General features: G+C 41.7%; 1 protein-coding gene across 1 annotated transcript in view; it reads left to right on the top strand.

Annotated features, from left to right (window-relative positions):
- Nucleotides 1–5159: 5159 nt before the first annotated feature.
- Nucleotides 5160–24167, top strand: part of PPP1CC (protein phosphatase 1 catalytic subunit gamma) — a 32242-nt gene continuing 13234 nt past the window's right edge. The window contains exon 1 of the mRNA XM_074972482.1: nt 5160–5368. Within this exon, the coding sequence (XP_074828583.1) occupies nt 5314–5368 (55 nt within the window). The 5' untranslated portion in view covers nt 5160–5313. The remainder of the gene's footprint in view (nt 5369–24167) is intronic.

Raw genomic sequence — 24167 nt, 5'->3', positions numbered from 1 at the left:
CCCAGTTTTGGTCTGTGGTTTCTTGCAACTCATTGTTTTGTTCTTTCAAGTGCCTCAGCTAGCTTGTTCCAGACTGATTTTTTCATTCTTGTGCCTCCTCTTGTTAAGTGGTGTTTCTTCCACTCTAGGGTACAAAGAACTCTGCCCGCCTTGAAACCAGGAGAACAAAAATCAAGGTAAAATTTACCTTCATCCTAATTCTATACACTGCTCTTCTTTATAGCCCTTCCAGACAAATGTCCAGAGAGTCTGATTTTCCTCTCACACTGGTGTGAATCAGGAATAAGTCCATTCAAGTTAGTTAGGTTCACTGGTGTAAAATCAGTGTGAGTGGAGAACTGGGTCATGTCTCAGGGCAGCCACTCTACTGTTCTACCTGCGTCGTGCACATTTCAAGAGGGGGCTGCAAAGCAGCAGCACATCACTACTGAACAACCAGGCCATAGCGTCCAGGGGCACTTCACTGAGAGCTTTCTTCAATCCATGTGAAACTAACGCAAGATACAGTGGCACAGCTACATTTCTGAGCTGGAGCTGCCACTGCTCCTGTTTCTGCATCTGATCCGGACTTTTCACAGGGGGAATTCAGTATGTAAGTTCATATTTTGAGAAGTTCTTGGATGCAAAGTGATCACAGACCAACTTGTTAAAGTGAAGGGGTGTGCTTAAAATGCTCTCCTTTGTGACCAACAGCATGAGCAGAATTGGTCAAAAATTTTCCAGTGGGATGCTTCTCCGTCACAAAATACTGGTTCATTGAAACCAAAACTTCCTGTGGGAACATGTCAATTTTTACAACATTTCATTTAGAGAAAACATTGAAAAAAGCTTTTCGATTAATTTTAAATCTTCCTCTGACATTTTCAGAATAGAACATTTCACTTTTTCTGTTTTGAAACAACTTTTTTTTTGAAATTTCTTTGACTTGATATTAGTAAAAAAATGTTGAAATTGAAACGAAATGTTTCGACTGACCTGAAGCAAATATTTTCTAAACATGTCACATTGTAGGAAATTTCAAAACAAATGTCAAAAACGTGGCATTTCGTACAACATGAAAAACCTGGTTCCTGCACAGTGCTAGACAGGAACAGCTCAGTCCTCTCTAGTGCAAAACAACTGCATGCAAAGGAAAGGGCTGATGCCTCAACCCACTGTGAGACCTTTCAGTTCAGAAGGAAAATGTGGAGCTTATGTGCTTCCCTAGGTTTCATACATAGGGGCTGAGGGCGCAAACAGAACTATGTATTAAGCAGTTAGGAGAGAGAACTTAGTGTAGTTTCTGGAAGGAAGCAGGCTACACATGTTTGACTATGGACTCGTCTACGTTCCGCTTTTGCGCCAATTAAATGGAGGGGGCAGAAGCTCAAGCTAGTTGGTTCTAGGAACAGGGCAGTGGTTTCTTACTTGGGATTTCTGCACAAGGAGCTGCCTGCGTACAGTTTGTCCTGACTGCTGTTCAGAGAAACAAGACTGGTGTTTATTTTGTAAATAAACAAATTACACTAAGAAAAAATTGAACTGATTTCTGTTCCAAACAGGAAACTGACTTGTGTGGCCCCAAATTTGCCCACTGCTCAGCCAAAGGGGGCAACATTACCACCAACTGGTGGTATTGCCCAGAAATTTGTCCGTTGTCAGACTTAAATGGCCACTATTTATAAAGAAACATCTCAGGCTTCTGGGTCAGCAAACTTTTTTAGACATCAAGATTGAATAAAATGTGGAGAAATTTTCCCTAGATGGAAATGGCAGGATAACTAGCTGTAAACAATAGGAGGCATGGAAGCACACAAGCCACATTTGAAAGTTGAGCTTGGGAAAGCCAAAATTGATTCAGTTTTATTCTTATAATGTTTGCAAAATGCAGGTAATTCTTCATTTAATACACATGGAATTTCATAGGTTCAGCAAATATGTAACCTAAGTCAATAGGGACTTTGGCTAATTCACATTTCTTATGATCAACCCATTCACAGCAATAAAAAAAGAGCATTCATTAAAAAAAATTAGTTCCAACAGCCCAGATTGAGATAGTCTACTACAAATAACGCAGTGTATATGCTTGTAATGGAGGAGAAAAATGGGTAAGAAAAGGCATTTCATATTCAGGCTTCCAAGGAGTTCTAAACCAGTGATTTATTTATTCCATAAATAAATCACTGGTTTAGTTCCTAGAGGAGAGGGAGGAAGCAACCCAAAGGTCTTGAAGCTGTGGAGCAAGACAAATAGCATGTCATCATGTATTTAGCAAACTATAATGCAAACCTCAGAAAAATAGAGAGGAGGGGAGATATATGTTCTCTAGGCTGGAAAGTTATTGAATGCTTGAAGCCAGCAAGCTGTTTAAAGGATGGAGGGATTTCCCTGGCTATTTCTCCCACAAACACCTTGAAACAAATAACTGGTGGTGGTGGTGGGAAAATTAAATTAAAACTATTAAAAATACTTTGGCTGTGCCCCTTTTTTAAATCAATGACATTGTTGCCGAGTGAGACTTGCTATTTTTTGCAAAGAACAATTAGTTGATTTCAGAAAAATTCATTTTAAAATGGCACTTTAATGACTGTGGTTTGCAAACACTGTATTTTATTGATATTAATTGTGGTTTAGTATTAGAACAGTGAGTGTTTATGTAGCACTGTAAATGTACCTAGTGCATTGTAAAAAAGGGCCTGATCCTAAACCCCTGCTGAGGCTACTGGGAATTGTTAGTCCTCTGCACTTTGCATGATCAGATTCAGAGCAAGGCATATTCCCTACCCTGAAGAGTTTATGTTCTAAAGGCCAATCCTGCATGCATGCAAGTAACTTCACATAGGTGAATGGTCCCACTGACATCTTTGCTGTCAGGATTGAATGCTAAAGGCCTGATTCTGCAAGGTGCTGTGCCCTTCCAACTCCTACAGAAATCAACAGGAGTTGAAAGTACTCAGCACCTCACAGGATGTGCTCAGGACCTTGCAGGATCAGGCCTCTAAGAGAAACAAGATGTGGAACAGCACTTGAAATATGAGAGGGGATGGAGACCTTATTGGCAAGGAGAACAAGACAGGAAAGATTCCTTGGAAACATGGGGCCAGATTCTCTGCTGATGTAACTCTACTGAGTTCAATGGAGTTAGCTGGCAGAGAAGTTGACCCAGGGAATTAAAGGAGAGATTTAAAAGAGAGAAAGGGTGTTTGGTGGGCAAGAATTGGGAAGTTGTTCCAAGGGAAGAGGCAGCATGAAAACAGAGGCAAAGCTGAAGGTGGAGACAAATGGAACAGTAAGGAGAATCAAGAAGTTTAGGGAGTGAAGTGGAAATGAGAAGGTTTGAATTTAAACACACAATTTTTGAAAATACAAAAGTTGAGTTTCTCATAGCAACTCATTACACGTGGCTGGCAAGATCCGGATCTCAGTCACACTGAAGACAATAAAGTTACTTCAGATTTACATCAGTGTGGGGTTACTTTGGATTTACACAGGTGTTCTGAGATTAGCATTTGACTCTGGGGTACCCATTAGAATAGACATTCACTCCAGAGCTAAATTTTGAAGGTGCATTTTGTAATCAGCAAATGCCTGTGGTTACCTATTGTCTCTACATCTATCTCCTTTCAACTGCTTCTTCATTATTGGCTCTAAAATGTGCTGAGACTGCAAGTTTCCTGCTTCATCACCATGATCAGCCTGAACTTTGCTCTGGCCCGACCATGATAATGAGTTGTTATGATTATTATATAACTGCTGTGTAAAGAATCCAGCACGTGTACAGTGGAAGCAATTTATCTTGGAGAGGGGAGGAGGAAACTGGGTTGGCAGAGACATCCCTGCAAATTAAACTAGGAGTAAATAAACCCATTAAACAATATTCAGGCATAGATGCAAAGCAGTGAGCAATAGTAAAAGCCAGCACAGACCATCTCACTGCCAATGCAATTTAATTTGTCAGAAATTCAGCTGATTTTAATTGTTTTTGACTTTGCCTCCAATGTGTTTCTACTACATGTAGAATAAAATAATTTTAAATATGGATTACAATAATAAAATATTTTTTAAAGGATATGCTCATTTCTTGTGCCTTCCTCCAAGAATTTCAAAGCACTTAACAAACATCCTGGAAATAACTACAGGCCCAGGGAGACTCACATGCATAGTTACTCATCTGCAGAAAGTAGTGGCAGGATCGGGGCCATTACTGAAGTAAGTTTCAGATCACATCTGGGAGGTAGGTCAGTATGATTTACCCCATTTTATTGATGGAGCAACTGAGACTCCAATTGTGCTATGGGAGGCCCATGGCCAAACCCCTACACCCACATGGAGTTCATTGGAGGATAAGCATTTGAGAAACAGAGAAATTGACTTCCCCAACACTAAACGGTGAGTCATTGCCAAAGCCAGGAATAGAATCTGTGGACCCAGTTGTGCAATATGCTCTGCACAGTGGGAGCCGTGAACCTACGTGGGGCCCTGCTGAAGACACTGGGAGCGCCATTTGGGTGCAAGGGTTTATTCCTGTTGGGCACCTTGCAGGACCAGGACTTCAATCTCCAGAAGCTCTAGTCTGTGCTCAACAGACCACGTTTCTTCAAAAAACTCCCCACATCTGTGGTTGTCAGACAGTTGTTTTCCAGGGTAAAGCCAGATGTCCTAAGTGGCTGGTCAGGTCTGTTTAAAAGAAAAAAGTGGGCACCTTTAAGCAATAGAGCAAATAGTCTCAAAATATGATATATTAATAACACAATTATCACTTGAAATAGTTATTGATCATTTTTTAGTTAGCACGGTTATCAATGGCAAATTACGATTGATATTAATTAGTTATGTGTATTATATTTATGGATCGACAATTATTATTGATATTAGTTATTCAGGATTGCCATTAATAATAATCTTCGCTCTTTTTGGCTTGAGCTAGTCCATTAGGGAGCCAGACTTGCACGTCTGGGGACTCTGGCTGCGAGCGGCTTTCCGAACACACCACCCCCTTTGCAATGCTGCGGGCACATGCCGGCTTTAAAGCTCCGGTCGGATCTATGTCCCTGCTCCCGCCCCCTCGCGGCGGAAGGATTTCGCGAGCGCGGGACGCTGATAAAGCGAACTCTCTCTTCGCGCTCTGCCTATAAAGGGTTCCCGACCGCCGTGGCCGTTGCACTTAGTGTTCGTGCGCCACCAAAGCTTCCTGAGAGGGGACGGCGGCCATTTTGTTCGGTGCTGGGTCGCTGCTGAGAGCGGCGGGCGGGAGGCAGGCGAGCGCCGGGCCGGCGGGCAGCAGGGAGAGGCGGGCGAGGGAGCTGCGGGGCCCCGCATTGCCGCTGAGAGGCGATGGCGGATATAGACAAGCTCAATATCGACAGCATCATCCAACGGCTACTGGAGGGTGAGGGAGCGGGGGGTCCTGGCGGCGGAGCGGGGTCTGGGGGTAAGCACGGCGGGCGGGAGAGCGGCGCGGGGTCCCTGAGGGGATGCCCTCGGCCCCGCCGACTGCAGCCGAGGGAGGGTCCGGTAGGGCTGGAGCCTGGGGGCGGCAGGGGGGCGGGCGGGCTCGGCGCGAAGGCAGGGGCTGGCGCGGTGTGTCCGGGGGCAGCCGGGCAGTGAGGGGGCCCCTGCCCCATACGCGCCGCTCGCCCGTGCCCGGCCCCCCTCGACAGGGCTGGCCGCCGCGGAGCGGCGCTTTGCCCGTGCCCCGGTGACCTCCCGGCTTCGCCCGCCCTGCCGTCTCGCCCCCTCTGGCCGGCCTCTGCGTGGTCACGCCGGGAGTTTCCTTCAGCGCCGGCCCTGGTGGAAAACCAGTGTCCTGAGCGGCGCTGCGGTGCGCTTCCTCTCCCCCCGCCCCCTTTGCAACCGGGGGGCGATTGGGGGGGTGGGGGGGAGTAGAGAGAGGTTCAGAAGCTGAATGTCCAGTATCCTGCCCCCCGCACACATGCGCAGTAGATGAATGCTTGGCTGGGCAGTTAGCGGGGCGGGGGGGGGCTGCAGCTTGTCTCTGTCTAAAGCAGTGGTTCTCAACCTCCTGGGGGGCCACGGCCAGGTTTCAGGGGATCCACCAAGCAGGGCCGGCATTAGACTTTGTCGAGCCCGGGGCAGAAAGCCGAAGCCCAACCGCGTGGGGCTGAACCCCGGAGCCCCGCCATCCAGGGCTGAAGCCAAAGCAACTTAGCTTTATGGCTTCCCCTGTGGCATGGGGCTGTGGGCGGTTGCCCTGCTTGCTACCCACTAATGTATGCCCTGGCTTTTATATGCAGAAAAACAGTTGTTGTGGCACAAGTGGGCCATGGAATTTTTATAGCGGGAGGAGGGCTCAGAAGGAAAAAGGTTGAGAACCCTTGGTCTAAAGGACAGAGATTGAGTCTGTTGTGGTAGCCTTTTTAGAATAATCTGTGGGATTTTCTGTGTGGTTCTTCAGGTGGGAAGGGTTATCATTTTTAATTAGAACATTGTAATCTGTTGTTTGTAGGAATACAAACCTCTGACTGTGGGTGTGTAATTATGAGTTTTAGTTTATAAAGCCTCATATTTGATTTTTTTAAAGTGGAAGTGGGCTGCTTTTGCACTTGTAAATGCCATTTTATTGAAATGGTTTGTTCTGTCCATCTGTAATGCTTTGGGGGTGGGAGATAGGGAGGTGCACCCAGTGTCCAGTCTTTTCTAAATAAATATGGGGGTTGTGGTGGGTTTCATTTTTTTTATTTGGTCAGCATCTGATTAAAATGGTTTGTTTTTCTTTGGCAAAGGTACAAGGTTGTGAAGTAGCCAGTGGATATTCTTCTTGGACTAGAAAGCAAAATAATTTATTTAAAGAAGAAAACTGGATTTATCCAGCCTGTCTCAAGTCTGTCCATGCACTCATAAGTCTGGATTTACCCTGGAAGAGCTTGGCCAGGGTTTTAATTTTTTTCCCATTTGGCACAAAGTAATCTAGGACTTTGAGCCAGATAGTAGATAAATGCCTTTAATCTCTTCCTTTTTGTGAGATTTCTTTGACCTGGATAATGAAAGGCCAGGGCAAAGGGACAATTTTGCTGCTATAGAAACTATTAGGATTTACAAATCCACTGGATTTGGTTTGTGATTGTGCTGCTTATATATAAAGAGACAGAGAGAGCGCTTGTCTCTCTTGTTAGGGGGTGTTGAAGAAAAAAAATTTTTTTGCATGTCTTTGACAAGTTTAGGCAGAAGTGTTCATGAAAAATTGCTGCTTTTTGCAGGTGTCAGCTCCTTGTTTCAGTGCGTTTGGTGTTTAATAGAGTTTAAAAGTTGTTTGTATAGTGGCTACTTACTGTTGTTGTTGTTTGCCTTGCTATAGCATAACTGTCAGTAGTATTTTCCAGGAAAAGAACGTAAATATGTCAAAGTTCTTTAACAAGAAAAAGTAGTTGAAATGTTAAAAGGTAGAACAAGTAGTAAGATGTATTTGATATTTTATATAATGCTTATTTGCTGTCTAAGACTTTTTGGGATTGGGTGGGAATGTGAAGGTTGCTATCTTGAAATTAGGGTTGTCAAGCGATTAAAAACATTAATTGTGATTAATCGCACTGTTAAACAATAACAGAATACCATTTATTTAAATATTTTTGGATGTTTTCTAAGTTTCCAAATATGTTTGTTTCAATTATAACACAGAATACAAAGTGTACAGTGCTCACTTTATATTATTTTTGATTACAAGTATTTTCACTGTAAAAAAACAAAAGAAATAGTATTTTTCAGTTCACCTAATACAAGTACTGTACTGCAATCTGTTTTATTTTTGAATGCAGTTATTTTTTGTACATAATTCTACATTTGTAAATTCAATTTTCATGACAATGTAAAACTTTAGAGCCTACCAGTCCACTCAGTCCTATTTCTTGTTCAGCCAATCGGTTGGACAGACAAGTTTGTTTATGTTTTCAGGAGATAATGCTGCCTGGTTCCTGTTCACAATGTCACCTGAAAATGAGAACAGGCATTCGCGTGGCACTGTTGCAGTCAGCATTGCAAGATGTATGCATCGGATGAAGTGAGCTGTAGCTCACGAAAGCTTATACTCAAATTGGTTAGCCTCTAAGGTGCCACAAGTACTCCTTTTCTTTTTGTGAATACAGACTAACACGGCTGTTACTCTGCAAATTGCAAGATATGAATCTTTAGCACATCTGGCATGTAAATATGTCCCTTCATGTTTCATCCACCATTCCAGAGGACCTGCATCCATGCTGATGACTGGTTCTGCTTGATAACAATCCAAAGCAGTGCAGACTGACGCATGTTCATTTTCGTAATCTGTGTCAGGATGCCACCAGCAGAAGGTTGATTTTCTTTTTTGGTTGGTTGGGTTCTGTAGTTTTTGCATCGGAGTGTTGCTCTTTTAAGACTTCTGAAAGCATGCTCCACACACCTCATCCCTCTCAGGTTTTGGAAGGTACTTCAGATTCTTAAACCTTGGGTCAAGTGCTGTGGTTATCTTTAGAAATCTCACATTGGTATCTTCTTTGTGTTTTGTCAGATCTGCAGTGAAAATGTTCTTAAAATGAACAACACGTGCTAAGTTGTCATCTGAGACTACTATAACATGAAATATATAGCAGAGTGCGGGTAAAACAGCCGGAGACATACAATTCTCCTCCAAGGACTTCAGTCACAACTTTAATGCTTTTTTTTTTTTTAATGAGCGTCATCAGCATGGAAGGTTTCAGAGTAGCAGCAGTATTAATCTGTATCCGCAAAAAGAAAAGGAGTAGTTGTGGCACCGTAGAGACTAACAAATTTATTTGAGCATTTAAGCTTTTGTGAGCTACAGCTCACTTCATCAGATGCATGGAAGCATGTCCTCTGGCATGGTGGCTGAAGCATGAAAGGGCATACGAATGTTTAGCATACCTGGCATGTAAATATCTTGCAATGCCAGCTACAAAAGTCCCATGCAAATGCCTGTTCTCACTTTCTGGTGACATTGTAAATAAGTGGGCAGCATTATGTCCTGTAAATGTAAACAAACTTGATTGTCTTCGCAATTGGCTGAACAAGAATAGGACTGAGTGGACTTGTAGGCGCTAAAGTTTTGCGTTGTTGTTCTTGAGGGCAGTTATGTAACAAAAAAAAGAGATTGCACTACAGTACTTGTATTTTTCAGTTCACTTCATACTATTTCTTTTCATCATTTTTACAATGTAAATATTTGTAATAAAAAAGTGAGCAGTGTACACTTTATTCTGTCGTAATTGATATATTAATATATTTTTAAAAACCATCCAAACATGTAATACATTTCAGTTAATATTCTACTGTTTTGCAGTGCGATTAATTGCTATTCATTTTTTTGAATTAACCTGCAATTCACCGTGACACTCAGCCAGCCAGTAAAATAGAAGATTTATTGGATGACAGGAACACAGTCCCAAACAGGGCTTGTAGGTACAACCAGGACCCCTCAGTCAATTCCTTCTGGGGGGCAGGGAGTTCAGACCCCAGTATTGGGGCTCCCTCCGTTTCCCCAGCCAGCTCCAAACTGAAACCCCCTCCAGCTGTCTTGCACCCCTTCCCCCTGGTTCCTCCTCCAGCCTTTGTCCAGTTTCCAGGGCAGAAGGTGTCACATGGCCCCAACCCCCATCCTGGGCTCTCATGTTACATGCTCAGGTATCTTCTCTCAGGGAAAGTCTCCCATCCCCAATGCAGACAGTCCCAGTAAAACTCCCCTGCAACATTCCCAGGTCAATACTCCCCACTCCCTGCTATGTCACAGAGATTAATTGCGATTAAATTTTTTGAATTAATCATGTGAGTTAACTGCGATTAATCAACAGCCCTACTTGAAATACTACATAAATAGGACTTTAAAGAACTAACTAACAAGGTACTCAAAGGATATGGCCAAGTCACTGTATTTGTCACTACAAAAATTAGCAATATTAACTAGTGTTGCATTGATTAAATGCCAAAGCTTTAACATGGAAACTTTATATAAAATCAAGAGATTCAAGAGAGGATTTTAAACGGCTTGGGGCAGGTATTGTTTTTCTAGATTTAAATCACTTATGACACTGGTTACAAATATTAACAGCGTTCCCACATCAGCTAGTTCTGCCCCTTTATATGTATTTAGTGTATTATATATTTACTCCTATTTTAATATGAGCTGTAGCAGTCAGTTGCTATGTGGAGTAAAAACTTTGTTATAAATCTCAATGATATTGGATTAATGTAGCCTTCTGCATTTAATACCATTTTTTACAAACGAAGGCCAAAGACCCATTCTTGCATTCAAGTAAATAGCTGTGTTTTGAATAGAAGTGTTAAGTTGTGATTTGTGTAGCTTAAAAGGGAAATAACATGTAAAACCCACCATACTATTTTAGGTTTCAGAGTAGCAGCTGTGTTAGTCTGTATCCGCAAAAAGAAAAGGAGGACTTGTGGCACCTTAGAGACTAACAAATTTATTTGAGCATAAGCTTTCGTGAGCTACAGCTCACTTCATCGGATGCGTTCCGTGGAAACTATTTTAGTTTTTACATCTTCTCAACACTTTTTTCCAAACTTGGGAATGCCGACATCCCCATCAACTACATGACAGGTTTCAGAGTAGCAGCCATGTTAGTCTGTATTTGCAAAAAGAAAAGGAGTACTTGTGGCACCTTAGAGACTAACAAATTTATTTGAGCATAAGCTTTCGTGAGCTACAGCTCACTTCATCGGATGCATTCGATTTGTTAGTCTCTAAGGTGCCACAAGTACTCCTTTTCTTTATGCATATGTCTGAAACTGTTGCATAACTTCATATAATTATATCTCAATCAAATTCCCCTCAAACGAATAACACTTCAGACTGAGTTCTCCATTGATTAAAAGTTGGCTCTGATGGACTAGCACATTACCAAAAAAAAAAAATCTTTTCGTAACTGGACATCTCTCAAACTGAATCTTAAAACTCTTTAGTGAAGGCTTAATCTTTAGAGCTATCTTGTATTTCAATACACCTGTCCTTAGAAACGACATACTCCTGCATTTGTAGGTAATAGTCATTCTAAATGTTTTGCTAATAAAATTTTAAGCATCTAGACAGGTAATTTGGAGCTAACAAAACCTAATATCAATGGAAATTTCCTTGTGAAACACTTCAAATCAATGAGAAGGTGTTGGGATTTAAACATTGCTTCCGTATTTACAACATACTTTTTAGTCTTGTACTCTCTTTGCGGGAGACTCAAAGTGAAACTAACCAGAAAATCTATTTTCATTGTCCAATCAGAATGAAGTGAATAAATGGTGAAGAGTAAATTACTTTGTTTTAATAATAGAATGTTAATGTAATTGAACTTTCATGAAAAGGATAAGTTACGTTAAAAATTTAGAGTGTAGAAATTGAATGTAGTGATTGTGCAGTTACCTATAACTTTTAACGTCAAAATATAAAGGAAAGAACTACGGTTGACAAAACATGGATTCATGTGTAAAAGAGAAATATAATTTGTCCAACTCTTAATACCCATTTGAAATGTCCCATTAATATGATACCTAGGAAAGATTCAGTGTGAAATGTGTTAAATTAATAAACTTAAATCTAAACAGATTATGGTTAATTTCAGTGCAAATTATTTGTAGTTCTTGGGCTGAAATTTTTAAAGACAGTTTAAAAAAAAAAGTTGCTTATACTTTATTTTTATTTTTTAAAAAGGGGGTATAATCTAACCCCATGTTCATAGACCTATAGAAATGTGGGGCTGGAAGGGAGGGACCTCAGTCATCAAGTCCAGCCCTCTGTGCTGAGGCAGCACCAAGTAAACCTGAAAGATTTATGTCTAACCTGTTCTTACAAACCTCCAGTGATGGGGATTCCACAACCTTCCTTGGAAGTCTATTGTAGAGTTTGACTATGCTTGCTTAGAAAAATTTTCCTAATATCTAATCTACATCTCCCTTGCTGCAGATTAAGGCCTTGTCTTACCTTCGGTGAACTTGGAGAACAATTGATTAGTCTTCTTTTTATAACAGCCCTTAACATATTTGAAGACACTTATCGGGTCCATTCCCATCCCCCTTCTTTTCTCAAGAGTAAACATACCCCAGTTTTTTAACCTTCCTCATAGTGCAGATTTTCTAAATCTTTTGTCATTTTTGTTCCTCTCTTCTGGAGTCACTCGAGGTCGTCCACATCTTTCCTAAAGGGGGTCCCAGAATTGGACACAATACTCCTGCTGAGGCTTCTCCAGTGTTGAACAGATTGGGACAAATGCCACCTGTGTTTTACATACAACACTTCTATAGGTTTCAGAGTAACAGCCGTGTTAGTCTGTATTTGCAAAAAGAAAAGGAGTACTTGTGGCACCTTAGAGACTAACCAATTTATTTGAGCATAAGCTTTCGTGAGCTACAGCTCACTTCGTTGGATGCATACTGTGGAAAGTGTAGAAGATCTTTTTATACACACCATAAAAAGATTAAAAAAATCTTAAATAAAAAGATCTTCTACACTTTCCACAGTATGCGTCCAACGAAGTGAGCTGTAGCTCACGAAAGCTTATGCTCAAATAAATTGGTTAGTCTCTAAGGTGCCACAAATACTCCTTTTCTTTTTGCGAACACTTCTATAGATACACTTTGCCTCTGCATGACACTGACTCATTCAATTTGTGATCCAATATAACCCCCAGATCCTTTTCAGCAGTACTACTACTTAACCAGTTATTCCCCCTTTTGTAGTTTGGTTTTTCCTTCCTTGTGCAAGTGGTTCACTTGTCTGTCTTAAATGTCGTCTTACTGATTTCAGACCAATTCTCCAGATAGTCAAGATCTTTTTGAATTCTAATCCTGTCCTCCAAAGCGCATGCAAACCCTCTCAGCTTGATGTCATCCACAGATTTTAGAAGCATACTCTCCAATCTATTATCTAAGCCATTAATGAAAATATTGAATAGTGCTGGACCCAGAACTGAACCCTTCGGTGCCCTACTAGATTCATTGCTCTACAGTTCGTGAACAAACCGTTGATAACTACTCTGAGTACAATCTTTCAACAAATTGTACACCCGCAGTTGAGTAGTTTCATGGAGACCACATTTCAAAGTAGCTGACACTTTAAAAAATGAATCTGTATGATTGGATTTTAAAGACTTGCAGACATACTTTAAACTTTCCTCATTGTAATGTAAATATTTGACCCTTCCTTTATTCCTCAAACTCTTATAGTACAAAGCCATTCGACTGGTCACAACCTTAAAGAACAATTCAATGAAAATATAATACTTAGTGATAACTCTGTCTGTAATTGATGCTCCCTTTCTCTTCTCTTGTTCTGAGGACACTTACAGTTTATATACTTTTTCTGCTTATTCCCATTTGCAGAATATTCCAGTAATTTTCACAGCATACATTGATAGAAGAACGAGACTTGAAGTGGGGAGTAAGTAACAGGAACGCTGCGCGGAAGAATGAAGTTTCTTAAAATTCCCCATAGTAATAGAATGAGATGTACAAAAATGTGTGTAGCAATACCTGAGCATATATCAGCTGTATAAGAATAAGAAAGGAGATGTAGTCAGCAGCAGTCAGCTTGTGAAATGGCCACTTCAAGATTGCATTTGCCTGTTGGTAAAATTAAAAGCGTTAGTTACAAGAACAGTATGCTAGGAAAGATGCCTCTGAGAGAATGACCCCTACACTGGGAAGAGTCAGTAGTGATCAGATAGCCATGAAAAGGGGTTCTAGGAAATGGCTAAACTCCCATTTTTGGGGCCAGAGATTTTTAATCAAGATATTCCAGGATTTTCAAAGCTGGAGCATGGCTTTGAAATACCAGTCTTTGTGCACTTCTGATATTTTGTTTTTTATAACTTGAGCCTTCTAACTGCTTCCAGCATTTAGTGCATCACACTACCCTTATTATATACAGTATAAGAGTAGGTGCTGATCAAAAATGGAACTTGGTAGTTTGTGTTGACACTTTCTAAATCAAATGCAACAATATTTTTATTCAGAATGTACTTGTTTTATTTTAAAAAGCCAAACACCTTAACGATTAAATGAAACATTGCTTTTTTTGAACAAAACATTTAATTTGACCTGGAACAAATCTTTTTACTCTTTCATTTGCTGAGAAACCCAAACATTGCTTTGGGTTGACTTAAAATGAGTTTTTAAATTTTATGGAATGGTCAGCAAACTGAGAAATTGGTTATTCATGCAGCTGGACTCCACAATAATGTCTTGAAAATGAGATTGAAACTTGCTCAGCTTACTGAGGTGGCAAAAGAAAACAATCACAGAAAAAAGGATTAACTGACATGTTAAAATAGCTGACCAAGATCTTAAATGGGTATGTAAGGGTAGGCTCCTAAACCTATCATAAACCATCTGTTTCTGAAAATCTTGAGAGCGCAAGAGCGCGAGTGCTGAGATCCTGGCTAGTACATGAAAGTCTTCAGAAAGACTCCAAATCAAATATGCACATTTTCTACACCCAGATTTCTGTTCCTTGTAATAATACGTCTTACATGTTCGTTTGGGGAGACATCTATTGATCTCTGTAAATAGGGAAAGAGGATTTCCTGGGCCTTAGAAAGGGAGGCCTTGGGTGGGAGGGAATATGGATAAACTTGCCTAGGCAGTGTTTATAAAGTTTTCTGCCTTTTTCCTAAAGCAAATAATTTGATTTTTTTTAAAAAAAAAAATTCCTCCCCACCCCATACCCCCAGCCTATTAACACTGCATCCACTCATTCCTACCTAACCAAAAGTTTAAGGAAGCATTTTCTAGCGGTTAGTGCATTGGGCTGGGACTTAAAGCCAGGAATTGAACCCAGTCTCCTATTACATACTTCCTGTGTGACCTTGGGCAAGTCATTTACCCTCTCTGTGCCTTGTTCCCACCCTTCTGCTTGAATGTATAATACTGCTCTCCCATGTTTTGTCTGTTTAGAAGGTGTTCAGGGCATGCACTGTTTCTTACTATGTTTGTACAGTACCTAGCACAATAGGGCCCTGATGCTGATTGGAGCCTCCGGGTGCAACTAATATATACAATAACTTACTAATCAATGTTTTAACCTTACAAAGCACTCTGAGGTACGCTTTGGGAAGAAAACTTTTTGTGGGAAAGGAAAAGTATTACATGGAATTCTTATTTCCTAACTCTTCCTTAGGTAAAAAGGCCTTCATTTTCTAGAAGTAAATGCAAATATTTTTCATAGTTTTTCGAAAAATTGAGCTATATGTTCTAAATACTTTTGCATCTAACATTTGAAGCATTTCCTTGTTTTTGTGAAGATCCTTATAGGGTTCATGCGGTTGTGGAAATGCAGTCTTCCTCAAAACAAGCCACCAAGTTCAATCATTGTTGTCTTTCACAAATACAGCCACTCCACCATGTTCTTGTAAGGAGAACCACTGCCCATGTGCTCCCGTAGCTGGTCATAATGCCAGAGATGTGAGTTGAGGTGATAGTGGTGATCACTGAAACTGCAACAGTGTGTGTGTGTGTGTGGAGGTGTCTCCATGTTTGCTCCATGGTCAGCCTCCTTTCACAAAGGAGCTAGCGTGGTGAAGTTGTTGAAAATGGGCTTGGAGACATGTTCTTGTAGCATTTAGGTCAGCTGTATGGAGCGCACAAATGTTGACCTCTGTCTGAACAGCTACGTGCTGAATATGAACTCGTCTGTCTTTTTAAAAGTTCACTGCACTCAGATCTGACAGCTTGTTCTGAGACTTCTCTGGCTTTCTTTTAAATCCCATGCTGCTGACAGAATTGTAGGAGCATTTTATTAAACAAGCTATTTAAGTAACCCTATTTCAAAGCTCATTGGGCAAGCCTGGTGCATGTGGGACGTATGGTGTCCCTAATTAACAAGGAGTGCTCACTAGTTTGGAAACCTCTAGTTTGGAATGGGTCATACCCTTTAGTCAACTACATTCTGCAGGGATACAGCAATGTCTTATAGAATTAGATACTTAGAATCTAGGTCTTCCAACATTTATTTCTACCACTGTCACTGATGTGAGCAAGTCATAGAATATCAGGGTTGGAAGGGACCTCAGGAGGTCATCTAGTCCAACCCCCTGCTCGAAGCATGACCGATCCCCGACTAAATCATCCCAGCCAGGGCTTTGTCAAGCCTGACCTTAAAAACCTCAAAGGAAGGAGATTCCACCACCTCCCTAGGTAACACTTTCCAGTGCTTCACCACCCTCCTAGTGAAATTTTTTTCCCTAATATTCAACCTAAACCTCCCCCACTGCAACTTGAGACCATTACTCCTTGTTCTGTCACCTGCTACCACTGAGAACAGTCTAGATCCATCCTCTTTGGAACCCCCTTTCAGGTAGTTGAAAGCAGCTATCAAATTCGCCCTCCTTTTTCTCTTCCGCAGACTAAGCAATCCCAGTTCCCCCAGGCTCCCCTCATAACCTCTACCTCAGTGAATGCACATTACTACTTACAACAGTCTGAGTAAATATTACACAAAATGCTATTTTGTTCTTCAGTCATATGTGAAGTACACATTTTCAATTTGGTGGTGCTACTGTGAGTTTTAGTCTTATCAAAGTTAATAGCCTTAGAGTTTTCTCTCCTTGGGGTATGTATACACTGCAGTGTAAGCCCGGGGTTCAAACTCACTCAGCCTAACCCTCTTTATATCTGAGCAATTTGTGTGCAGACAAAGGGTCTCAGGACCCCATGGGGGAGGAGGGTCCGGGCCTGAGTCAGGCCAGAACCCAGAGTTCAAACCTTACTGTTCTGCAGTGGAGATGCCCCTCCCCTCCCCTTGGATTCATGCTCTAGGAGTCTGCCAAAAGTATTCCACAGATCCCACAGGCCGACACTTTGTGCTCTGGACAGTCAAGTTTGTTGGGCAGTCAAGTTTTCCCACATTGCACTGTGAACAGAGGGCTAGAGCAGCCACATTTTTTTGGGATAACATTAGGAAGTCTGGGATATGGATGGTTGGACTTAGACCTGCATGATGTGGTGTAGATGCTGGAGCCTCAGGCTGGGATCCACAGTTCAGCGGTTCCTAACATGGGATTACAAATGAGCTTAGATGCTCATGCCCTAGGTTAACAAACCCAGGGTCTGCTAACTCAAGTTCTGCTAATCCTGGGTTTATGTTGCAGTATAGCTATACCCTTAGGTTGCCTACACTGCAATTAGAAACCCACAGCTGGCCTGTGCCAGCTGACTTGGGCTCTAGGACCCTGTGAGGTGGGAGGGTCCCTAAATTTGGGTTGCACCCCAATCCAAAACACCTGCATGACAGTTAAATAGCTAGTTAGCCCAAGCTCTGTGAGCCTGAGTCAGCTGGTGTCTAATTGCTGTGTATACATACCCATAGAGGCTCCAGCATCTAGGAGTATCTTTTCAGTTCCAGTTCTGAATCTGAAATGGCCACCTCAACATAGCTGCTGCTCAGTCAGCTAATAGTTGAATTTTAACCATTCGCAAGTTATTTATCCCTTTTATGTCCTTGATACAAAATTAAGTATAAAATTGTCATAGGAATGATCTGCAAATGCCTTTAGTTTGGCCTTACTTGTTTACTATTGGATACCATGTTAAAACTCAGGAAAGATCGTTTAATCTAGTATTGAACTGTACTGTTGCTGTTAGACCAAGTTGTCTTGGGCCATGTCTACATGAAGTGCTTTGCCATTATAGCTGTGCCGGTATATTGTACTGGCAACGTGGTACTAGTGTGGACACCTCTTATGCTAGCAAAACTTGCTTTTGGCAGGAGATGTAACTTCTCCACTGGAGGAGAGAGCAACTCTGCCATAAGAGCAAAATAAGGTATACTGGCAGAAGCATAGTTTTGCTGGTGTAAGAAAGATGATCCCTGATCAACATAGCTGTGCTGGTAAAAGCCCTGGTGAACTGTGCTTTTGCTTATGTAACTGCATTACAGAAGGGGCTATTGCTGGCACAGCTGTGTCAGTAGGGGCTTACATCTCATATCCCTGACTGACGTAACTGTTCTGGCAGATGTTTGTAGTGTAGATATGATCTTACACAAGCTTTTGTAAAGAAAACATGAGTCCAGCATTTTTTTTAGCTGTCGGCTCTGTAAGTGTCACTTTTAACCTAATCTAAGGACAAGAAGAAATTTGGTTTCATATTTGAAAGAATATTTTGAGTAGTAATGTATGTATAAAGGACTTGGTCCATGAGTCCCTTCCTATTCTCCCTCTACACCTTATTCCTGAGCGACATAATCTATTCTTGCAGCTTTTATCATCATAGGGCCATCTTCATTAGAGAATTGTACTGCTTCTTATTGAACCAGTGGGATAGCAATGACAAAATGTGCTCACACTGACCTTTCTGTTTAGGGTGCAGTTCTGTCCTTTGTGTGCACAGCCCTCTAATCAAGCATTGCTGACTACTGTCCAGGGTTTTAGAGTGAGATTTTTTTCCCCTTCAACTTCTGGGAATTTGAGTAGTTGGAACCTGTCAGTCTTTCTTTTATGACAGCTTGAGGCTTCTGTGATGAATCTTCATGTCTTCAGAGGTCAATCGTGCAGTAGCAGGTTATTATGAAGGGAAAAAACAGTTCCAAAGGCACCATTGGTTCTGTTTGTCTCCCCACAGCTATCTTCACACATTGCAATTTAGAGTCATGGAAACTGCCAATAGACTAGTGCTTCTGGCTAGCTCTTTTAGTCTCGTGACTTCAACCTCTGATTTGACTTCAAGATGGCCCTGGGTTGCGTCAGCAGCAGATCTATGTAGAGGTGATGGTGGCTTCCAATTCAGGCAGCCTTAGAAAAGTACATGCATTAGAATGTTGACATCTGGTGAAGTGGGAATTTTCTGTAATACTTTCATAAATTATGTGCCTGGCAGTAACTTTCTTGACTAGGGGTTGCTACTCAGGGGGTATAAAAGGGTTAAAGCTACTTTTGGGACAGATCAGGAGACATGAGGGGTTCTTACATAACTGTCTATGGTGGAACAAATGTGTCATTAGAGGACTGGCTGACACCGACCCATATCCATGGAGGATCTGGGAAGACAATGGGAGCAACCAAGAACTGATCAGTGAACATCTAACAGTGAAACTCCTGCAGGCAGTGGAGTTTGTGAACTCAACCTGGCTCTGCAGGAACACAAAGGACTAAGAGGTGATAGGACTGTGTGGCTTTTGGAAGAGACTTGGAATCTCTCACCTGGGACGACAGAGAGATGGAAAAAAATGGATTCCATGTCTCCTTGGCTGTATGGAATGCTAGCTTAGCCAGGATGGACTGTCTTAACCTTGATTCTCTATGCTAATGTAAAGACTTCCTGGTGCTGTGTTTCAGTTGACTAATAAATCCTCCTGCCTTTTGAAAAGACTGCCTGGTGTCACTTGTTGAGGTGCATTGGTTCCTGAAGAGTGTAAAAGTCTCTGATCAGGAGTCTGGCACAGTTGGACTTGCTGAGCAGAGCTCACATATGATACACTGCTGGGGTCCAGAGGCTCAGTCTCAAGTGTGGAGACTGAATCACCTACCTGTAAGGAAGAGCGAGATCCCTTGGGGGTGTGGCACACTGAAAGGATTCCTCCAAGGGACTATTCAAAAGCTGGGGTGTAGCACAGGACCCAGAGGATTATCATCTTTCCCTTATATCTTTCATTCTGGCCACAGAGTTTCTCCATAATTTCTCATATCTCCCACAATGGAGAAGATTGTCTTGCGAAGAGAAACAACTATACCAAGAGGCCTTAATCCAAGTTTCTTCTTTATAAGAGAATCTCTGTCTAAAAGAGGAAAGAATCTGTCAATGTATTTTATTGACATTGGAGAATAAGACAGCATCATAAATATATCCCTAAAGATCAGGTGCAATTAGTACTTGGGATGAACTATTTTATTCTATTCTCAACTGAATCCTCCTTAGCCTGAGCCACTATCAATCCCAGAATACTTCAGTTCTTGTATGTAGAGATGGTGCTTTCAGTGCCTCTAGAAAAATATTAATTAATATGTACAATACTATCAAGCACACCTAAAAGGAAAAAAAAAAAGGTGATTACATGGCCAAACTGCCAGGTGGTATCTTCCTGCATGATCTCAGCCCAAGCTGCCTTATGTTGCTTCAAGTTCAAAGAAAAATCAGAAGTTTACATCATTATGGTAACATAATTTGTGACTTTTAGTGTGACTGATCTATTTGGAGAATCCCTCAGAGCAGCCTCTTAAGGATTCATTCAGGCTGAATATGCTGCTTTCTCTGGCCAGTTCTTATTGTGGATGAGAGAATCCTTGTTCCAAAAATATAGACAAGTTCTCCCACCACAGGCAGTCCTGCTGACCATCTTGTATTTCTGAAGCCAGGAGGTACCTTTCCAACACACCAGGACAGAGGTATCATATCTCCATCAGCAATTCAAGCAGATTATGCATATCTGCTAGTTTAGGAGTCATTAAGACTACAGAAAACTAAAATTTCCATTCTCTGGCCTGGTTACACCTTTGGATCAAAGCATTTCAAGTCATGCAAGAAAAAAAAAGTACTTCTCTCTTTCCTTCTATCATTCTGTGGCAATGAGTTTAATGTGCCCTGGAAACAGAGCGATCAGTTTATATTGTCAAGACTGTCAGCATGCAAAGGACTAGAAATTGCTTGTTCTTACATGAAAACAAGATTCTGGCATTTCAATGGACATCTACAGGACAATCCCAGAAAGTTTAATACTGATTTCTGCTTCAAATTATCACTTCTAGGAAAAATAGACTCGTGCCATCTTTGGTTGGTCTAGTTTCAAATATAACGGAATGCCTGTGGACTGCATAATATTGCTCATTCTAAGCCTATTTAATCTCCTTGCTTTTTTAAAATGTGGGATTCAGGGTTTCAGTGTCGTGGTACCTAATAAGACTGACTAATGCAAGATTAAATCTTTTTCCTCTGCACAGAAATTACAGATAAACCCATACACTTGTTAATCTTTAAAGCAAAGGTTAACTTTAATATTTAAATGTTAATTTTTCTCGAGTGTCTCGTATAATGCAATTAACTTTGATCACTTTTTCTATAGATTTGTTAGTTGCTGCTGGATATTTGGCATTTTGGACAACTTGCTCAGCTCAGAAAGTGTTTAGAAAATTGCTATATGGCTAAGTAGCTTCATGCACAATAAACTATTATGAAATAAAGATTTAACTTTCATTTCTATGCTTCATTACTTGCTTTGAACATTTTAATGGAACACTTGAAATTTGGTGGCAATTCCGGTAATGCCATGTAATGTCAATGCATGATGATATTAAGATATGCAGTGTTATAGCCATATTGGTCCCAGGATATTAGAGACACTGTGGGTGAGGTCAGATCTTTTATTGGATCAACTTTGTTGGTGAGAGAGAAATGCTTTCAAGCTTACCTAGAGCTACACCTGCGGGAATTCTGTGCCTAAAAATGATGCGCACAATATTTTAAAATTCTGCATATTTTTTGTCAAAATAACACTACGTAATCACACCAGTTTCAATTATTTTTGGTAATTTATTTCAAAATACCTGTCAGCAAGTATTCCTGTAACAATACAGACAACAAAAAAGATTCAGGAAATGTTTTTTGACAAATAGATTCCTCACTAGGCATACAGAACTCTGAGTAATTCATTTAAACTACAGTACAGAACCGTTTTCCACACACCCCTCAGAAGCAGTATAAAGGCTTGGACAGGTCGCTGGCAATACCGGGGGGTCCCTGGTACACGTTTCCCCCTCATCTGTCGTTTCGTGTATCCATCGCTCATCAATAGGGGAACGTGTTCTGATTCAGTCAGTCCTGATCCGCATATCTGTCACTTCACCTTTTGCATGGCTTTTCTTTGGGTGCTTCCCGCAGCGTTCAGGTGATGTTGGGAAAGGAAGGGGGAAGAGCAAGTATGGGGTGTGCTTGGAGGAGGAGGCGGGGCTGGCCATTCTTTCTTATGGAGAAAAATTCTCTGGTATCCTTCTTTTCGGTGTTAATCACCCTTTTCAGGAATGCAACCCCGACGTATACCGGGGACCCCTGTAAAGAGAAATTCATGGAAGCCTGTAACCTGTCCCTGACTTTTACTAAAAATATCCATGATAAAACGGGAAGGGGTGGGGTAGCTGGGAGCTCTGGAGCCCCCACCACCTGTGGGGACTCAGCGCTTCAGGCTCCCCCTGCCCTGTGGCGGCAGCAGGGGAGCTGCCAGGGTATGTCTCAGCTCCCTGCCACTGTGGGAGGCAGTGGGACCCTGTAGCTCTCAGCCACTGGGGCTGAAGTCACGGAGGAAGTCACGGATTCTGTGACTTGCTTGACCTCTGTGACAAAATTGAAGCCTTAATTATGGGCTGTAGTTCCATGCCTCATATGAGTTTGTGTCAAGTGGTAGGTGACAGCTAGGGGTGTGCTGTCCAACTGGGTTTTATTTCTGTAGTGAAGCAGGTTCTCTTGGGATATTTGGGTGGCCCGTTCCATGATGTGATCTACTTCTCTTGTGGAGTGTCCTTGTTTTGAAGTAAGTGTGTGGTGTGTGTGTGTGTGTTACCGTTTTTATCCCAGACTTACTCCTCCAATCATACTCTGTTATCTGAGTGTCTGGCTATAGATTTCTTAAGACTTAGTGTTTAGGTAGTTACTGGATCTCTGAAGGTATATGTGGTGATCCATGGCAGTCCAAAATATAATAGATTAAAAACACATTTCCCTGACCTGAAGAAGAGTTCTGTATAACGTCAAAAGCTTGTCTCTGTCACAGACAGAAGTTGGTCCAATGAAAGATATTACCTCATCCACCTTATGTGTCTAATATCCGGGGACTGACAGAGCTACAACATTGCTGCATACAATATTACAGATAGTGAAGCATGTATTCCTTGAGTGGTGATGTTGTTACACCTTTGACCTGCAATTAATTTGCATACAGTTCACACTTTGTAATTTGAACTGAAGTTCAATTTCAAAACTTCAAAAAACTAGATTTGTGATTCTGCAGCCTTGTCTACACTAGGAAAAAACAGTACCCGTGACATCAACTGACACTACTAATCCACAAGTGTAGGCAAGCCTCATATGCTGGAACTGTGTCTACACTAGTGGCTAGGTCATTGCTACTACCATTGCGACTGTACCTGGTATGACAGCATTATATACAGCTTGGGCCATTTGCCAGCTGATGTATTTTTCTGCAGACTGTCAGAGCTTCTAGCTACTTCCTTTTCTATGTAGTGGATGTAGATAACTCTCTCGGTGCGCCTCTGATTGCTCAAACACCACTGAGATCTAGTGTGTGATCAAAGATGCTCTCATAGGAGAGCAGCATTTGAAGACTACTAGAGCTGCCTTCACAACTCAGAATTGTAATTGGTCTTTGACATCAATTACTAAAAACCCACTTCTCTGTGGCCACGCTGCAGCCCAGGTGAAGATCCTCTTTTATTCAAACTCTCTCCCTGTGCAGATACAAATTTATATCCACAGATGCGGGTATCCGTGGATATAAATCAGTATCCATGGAACTGCAGCAGTGAAATGAGCAGACTGTGGGGCCAGTGTCCTGTACTGTCAGCTCCTCCAGTGTGACTCTACCGCCCCCAACCCCACCCATTGGGGCAGGCACCAGGCTCACCGGCAACTGTTACTGGTCTCACCTTTCTGTCCAAGCGGTGCGCACACCCCCCAGATGGGACACGCAGACAGCAGTGTGGAAGGGACGGCAGCAGGGCTGGGGGTGGTTCAGCCATGCTGGAGGAGCTGCTGGCATGGGGTGCTAGCTTCTGGGAGTGGTGGACCCATGTTCTGTTCCTTTCACCGTGAGCCCTGCGGTTCTGCGGATATAAATTTTCATATGTGCAGGGCTGTAATTATAGTTGGCAAGTTAGGTCTCTGAGCTCCCACCACCACCATTCTAGCCACTGATGATAGCTTTTAATTTACTGAAGTCCATGAAGTTCAGACCTCTTTGATCTTGATTATGTTTGGGGGTTGATCCCAACAGTTTTCACTAGTTCAGCTGAACTAGGGGAGCAATAATATAGACAAGTTCTGCTGGCTTCTCATATTTTAGCTAAACCTGCTGACTAAAATAGTGATTAAAAATTTAGAAACCACCTGAGCTTTATGAACACTATGGAGCTGGCTTGAATGGTGGATGGGATTTTTGTAAACTTTTCTTGTGAAGACACAGCCTTGGATACTGCCACTGTTAGATTTAAGGTATTAAAATCCCTAGGACACGCTGGACT

The sequence above is a fragment of the Natator depressus genome, chromosome 15 (genome assembly GCF_965152275.1).
Source record: "Natator depressus isolate rNatDep1 chromosome 15, rNatDep2.hap1, whole genome shotgun sequence".
Taxonomy (NCBI): Eukaryota; Metazoa; Chordata; order Testudines; family Cheloniidae; genus Natator; species Natator depressus.
Note: the sequence above shows the minus strand (reverse complement) of the source record. Positions and strands in the feature narration are given on the sequence as shown.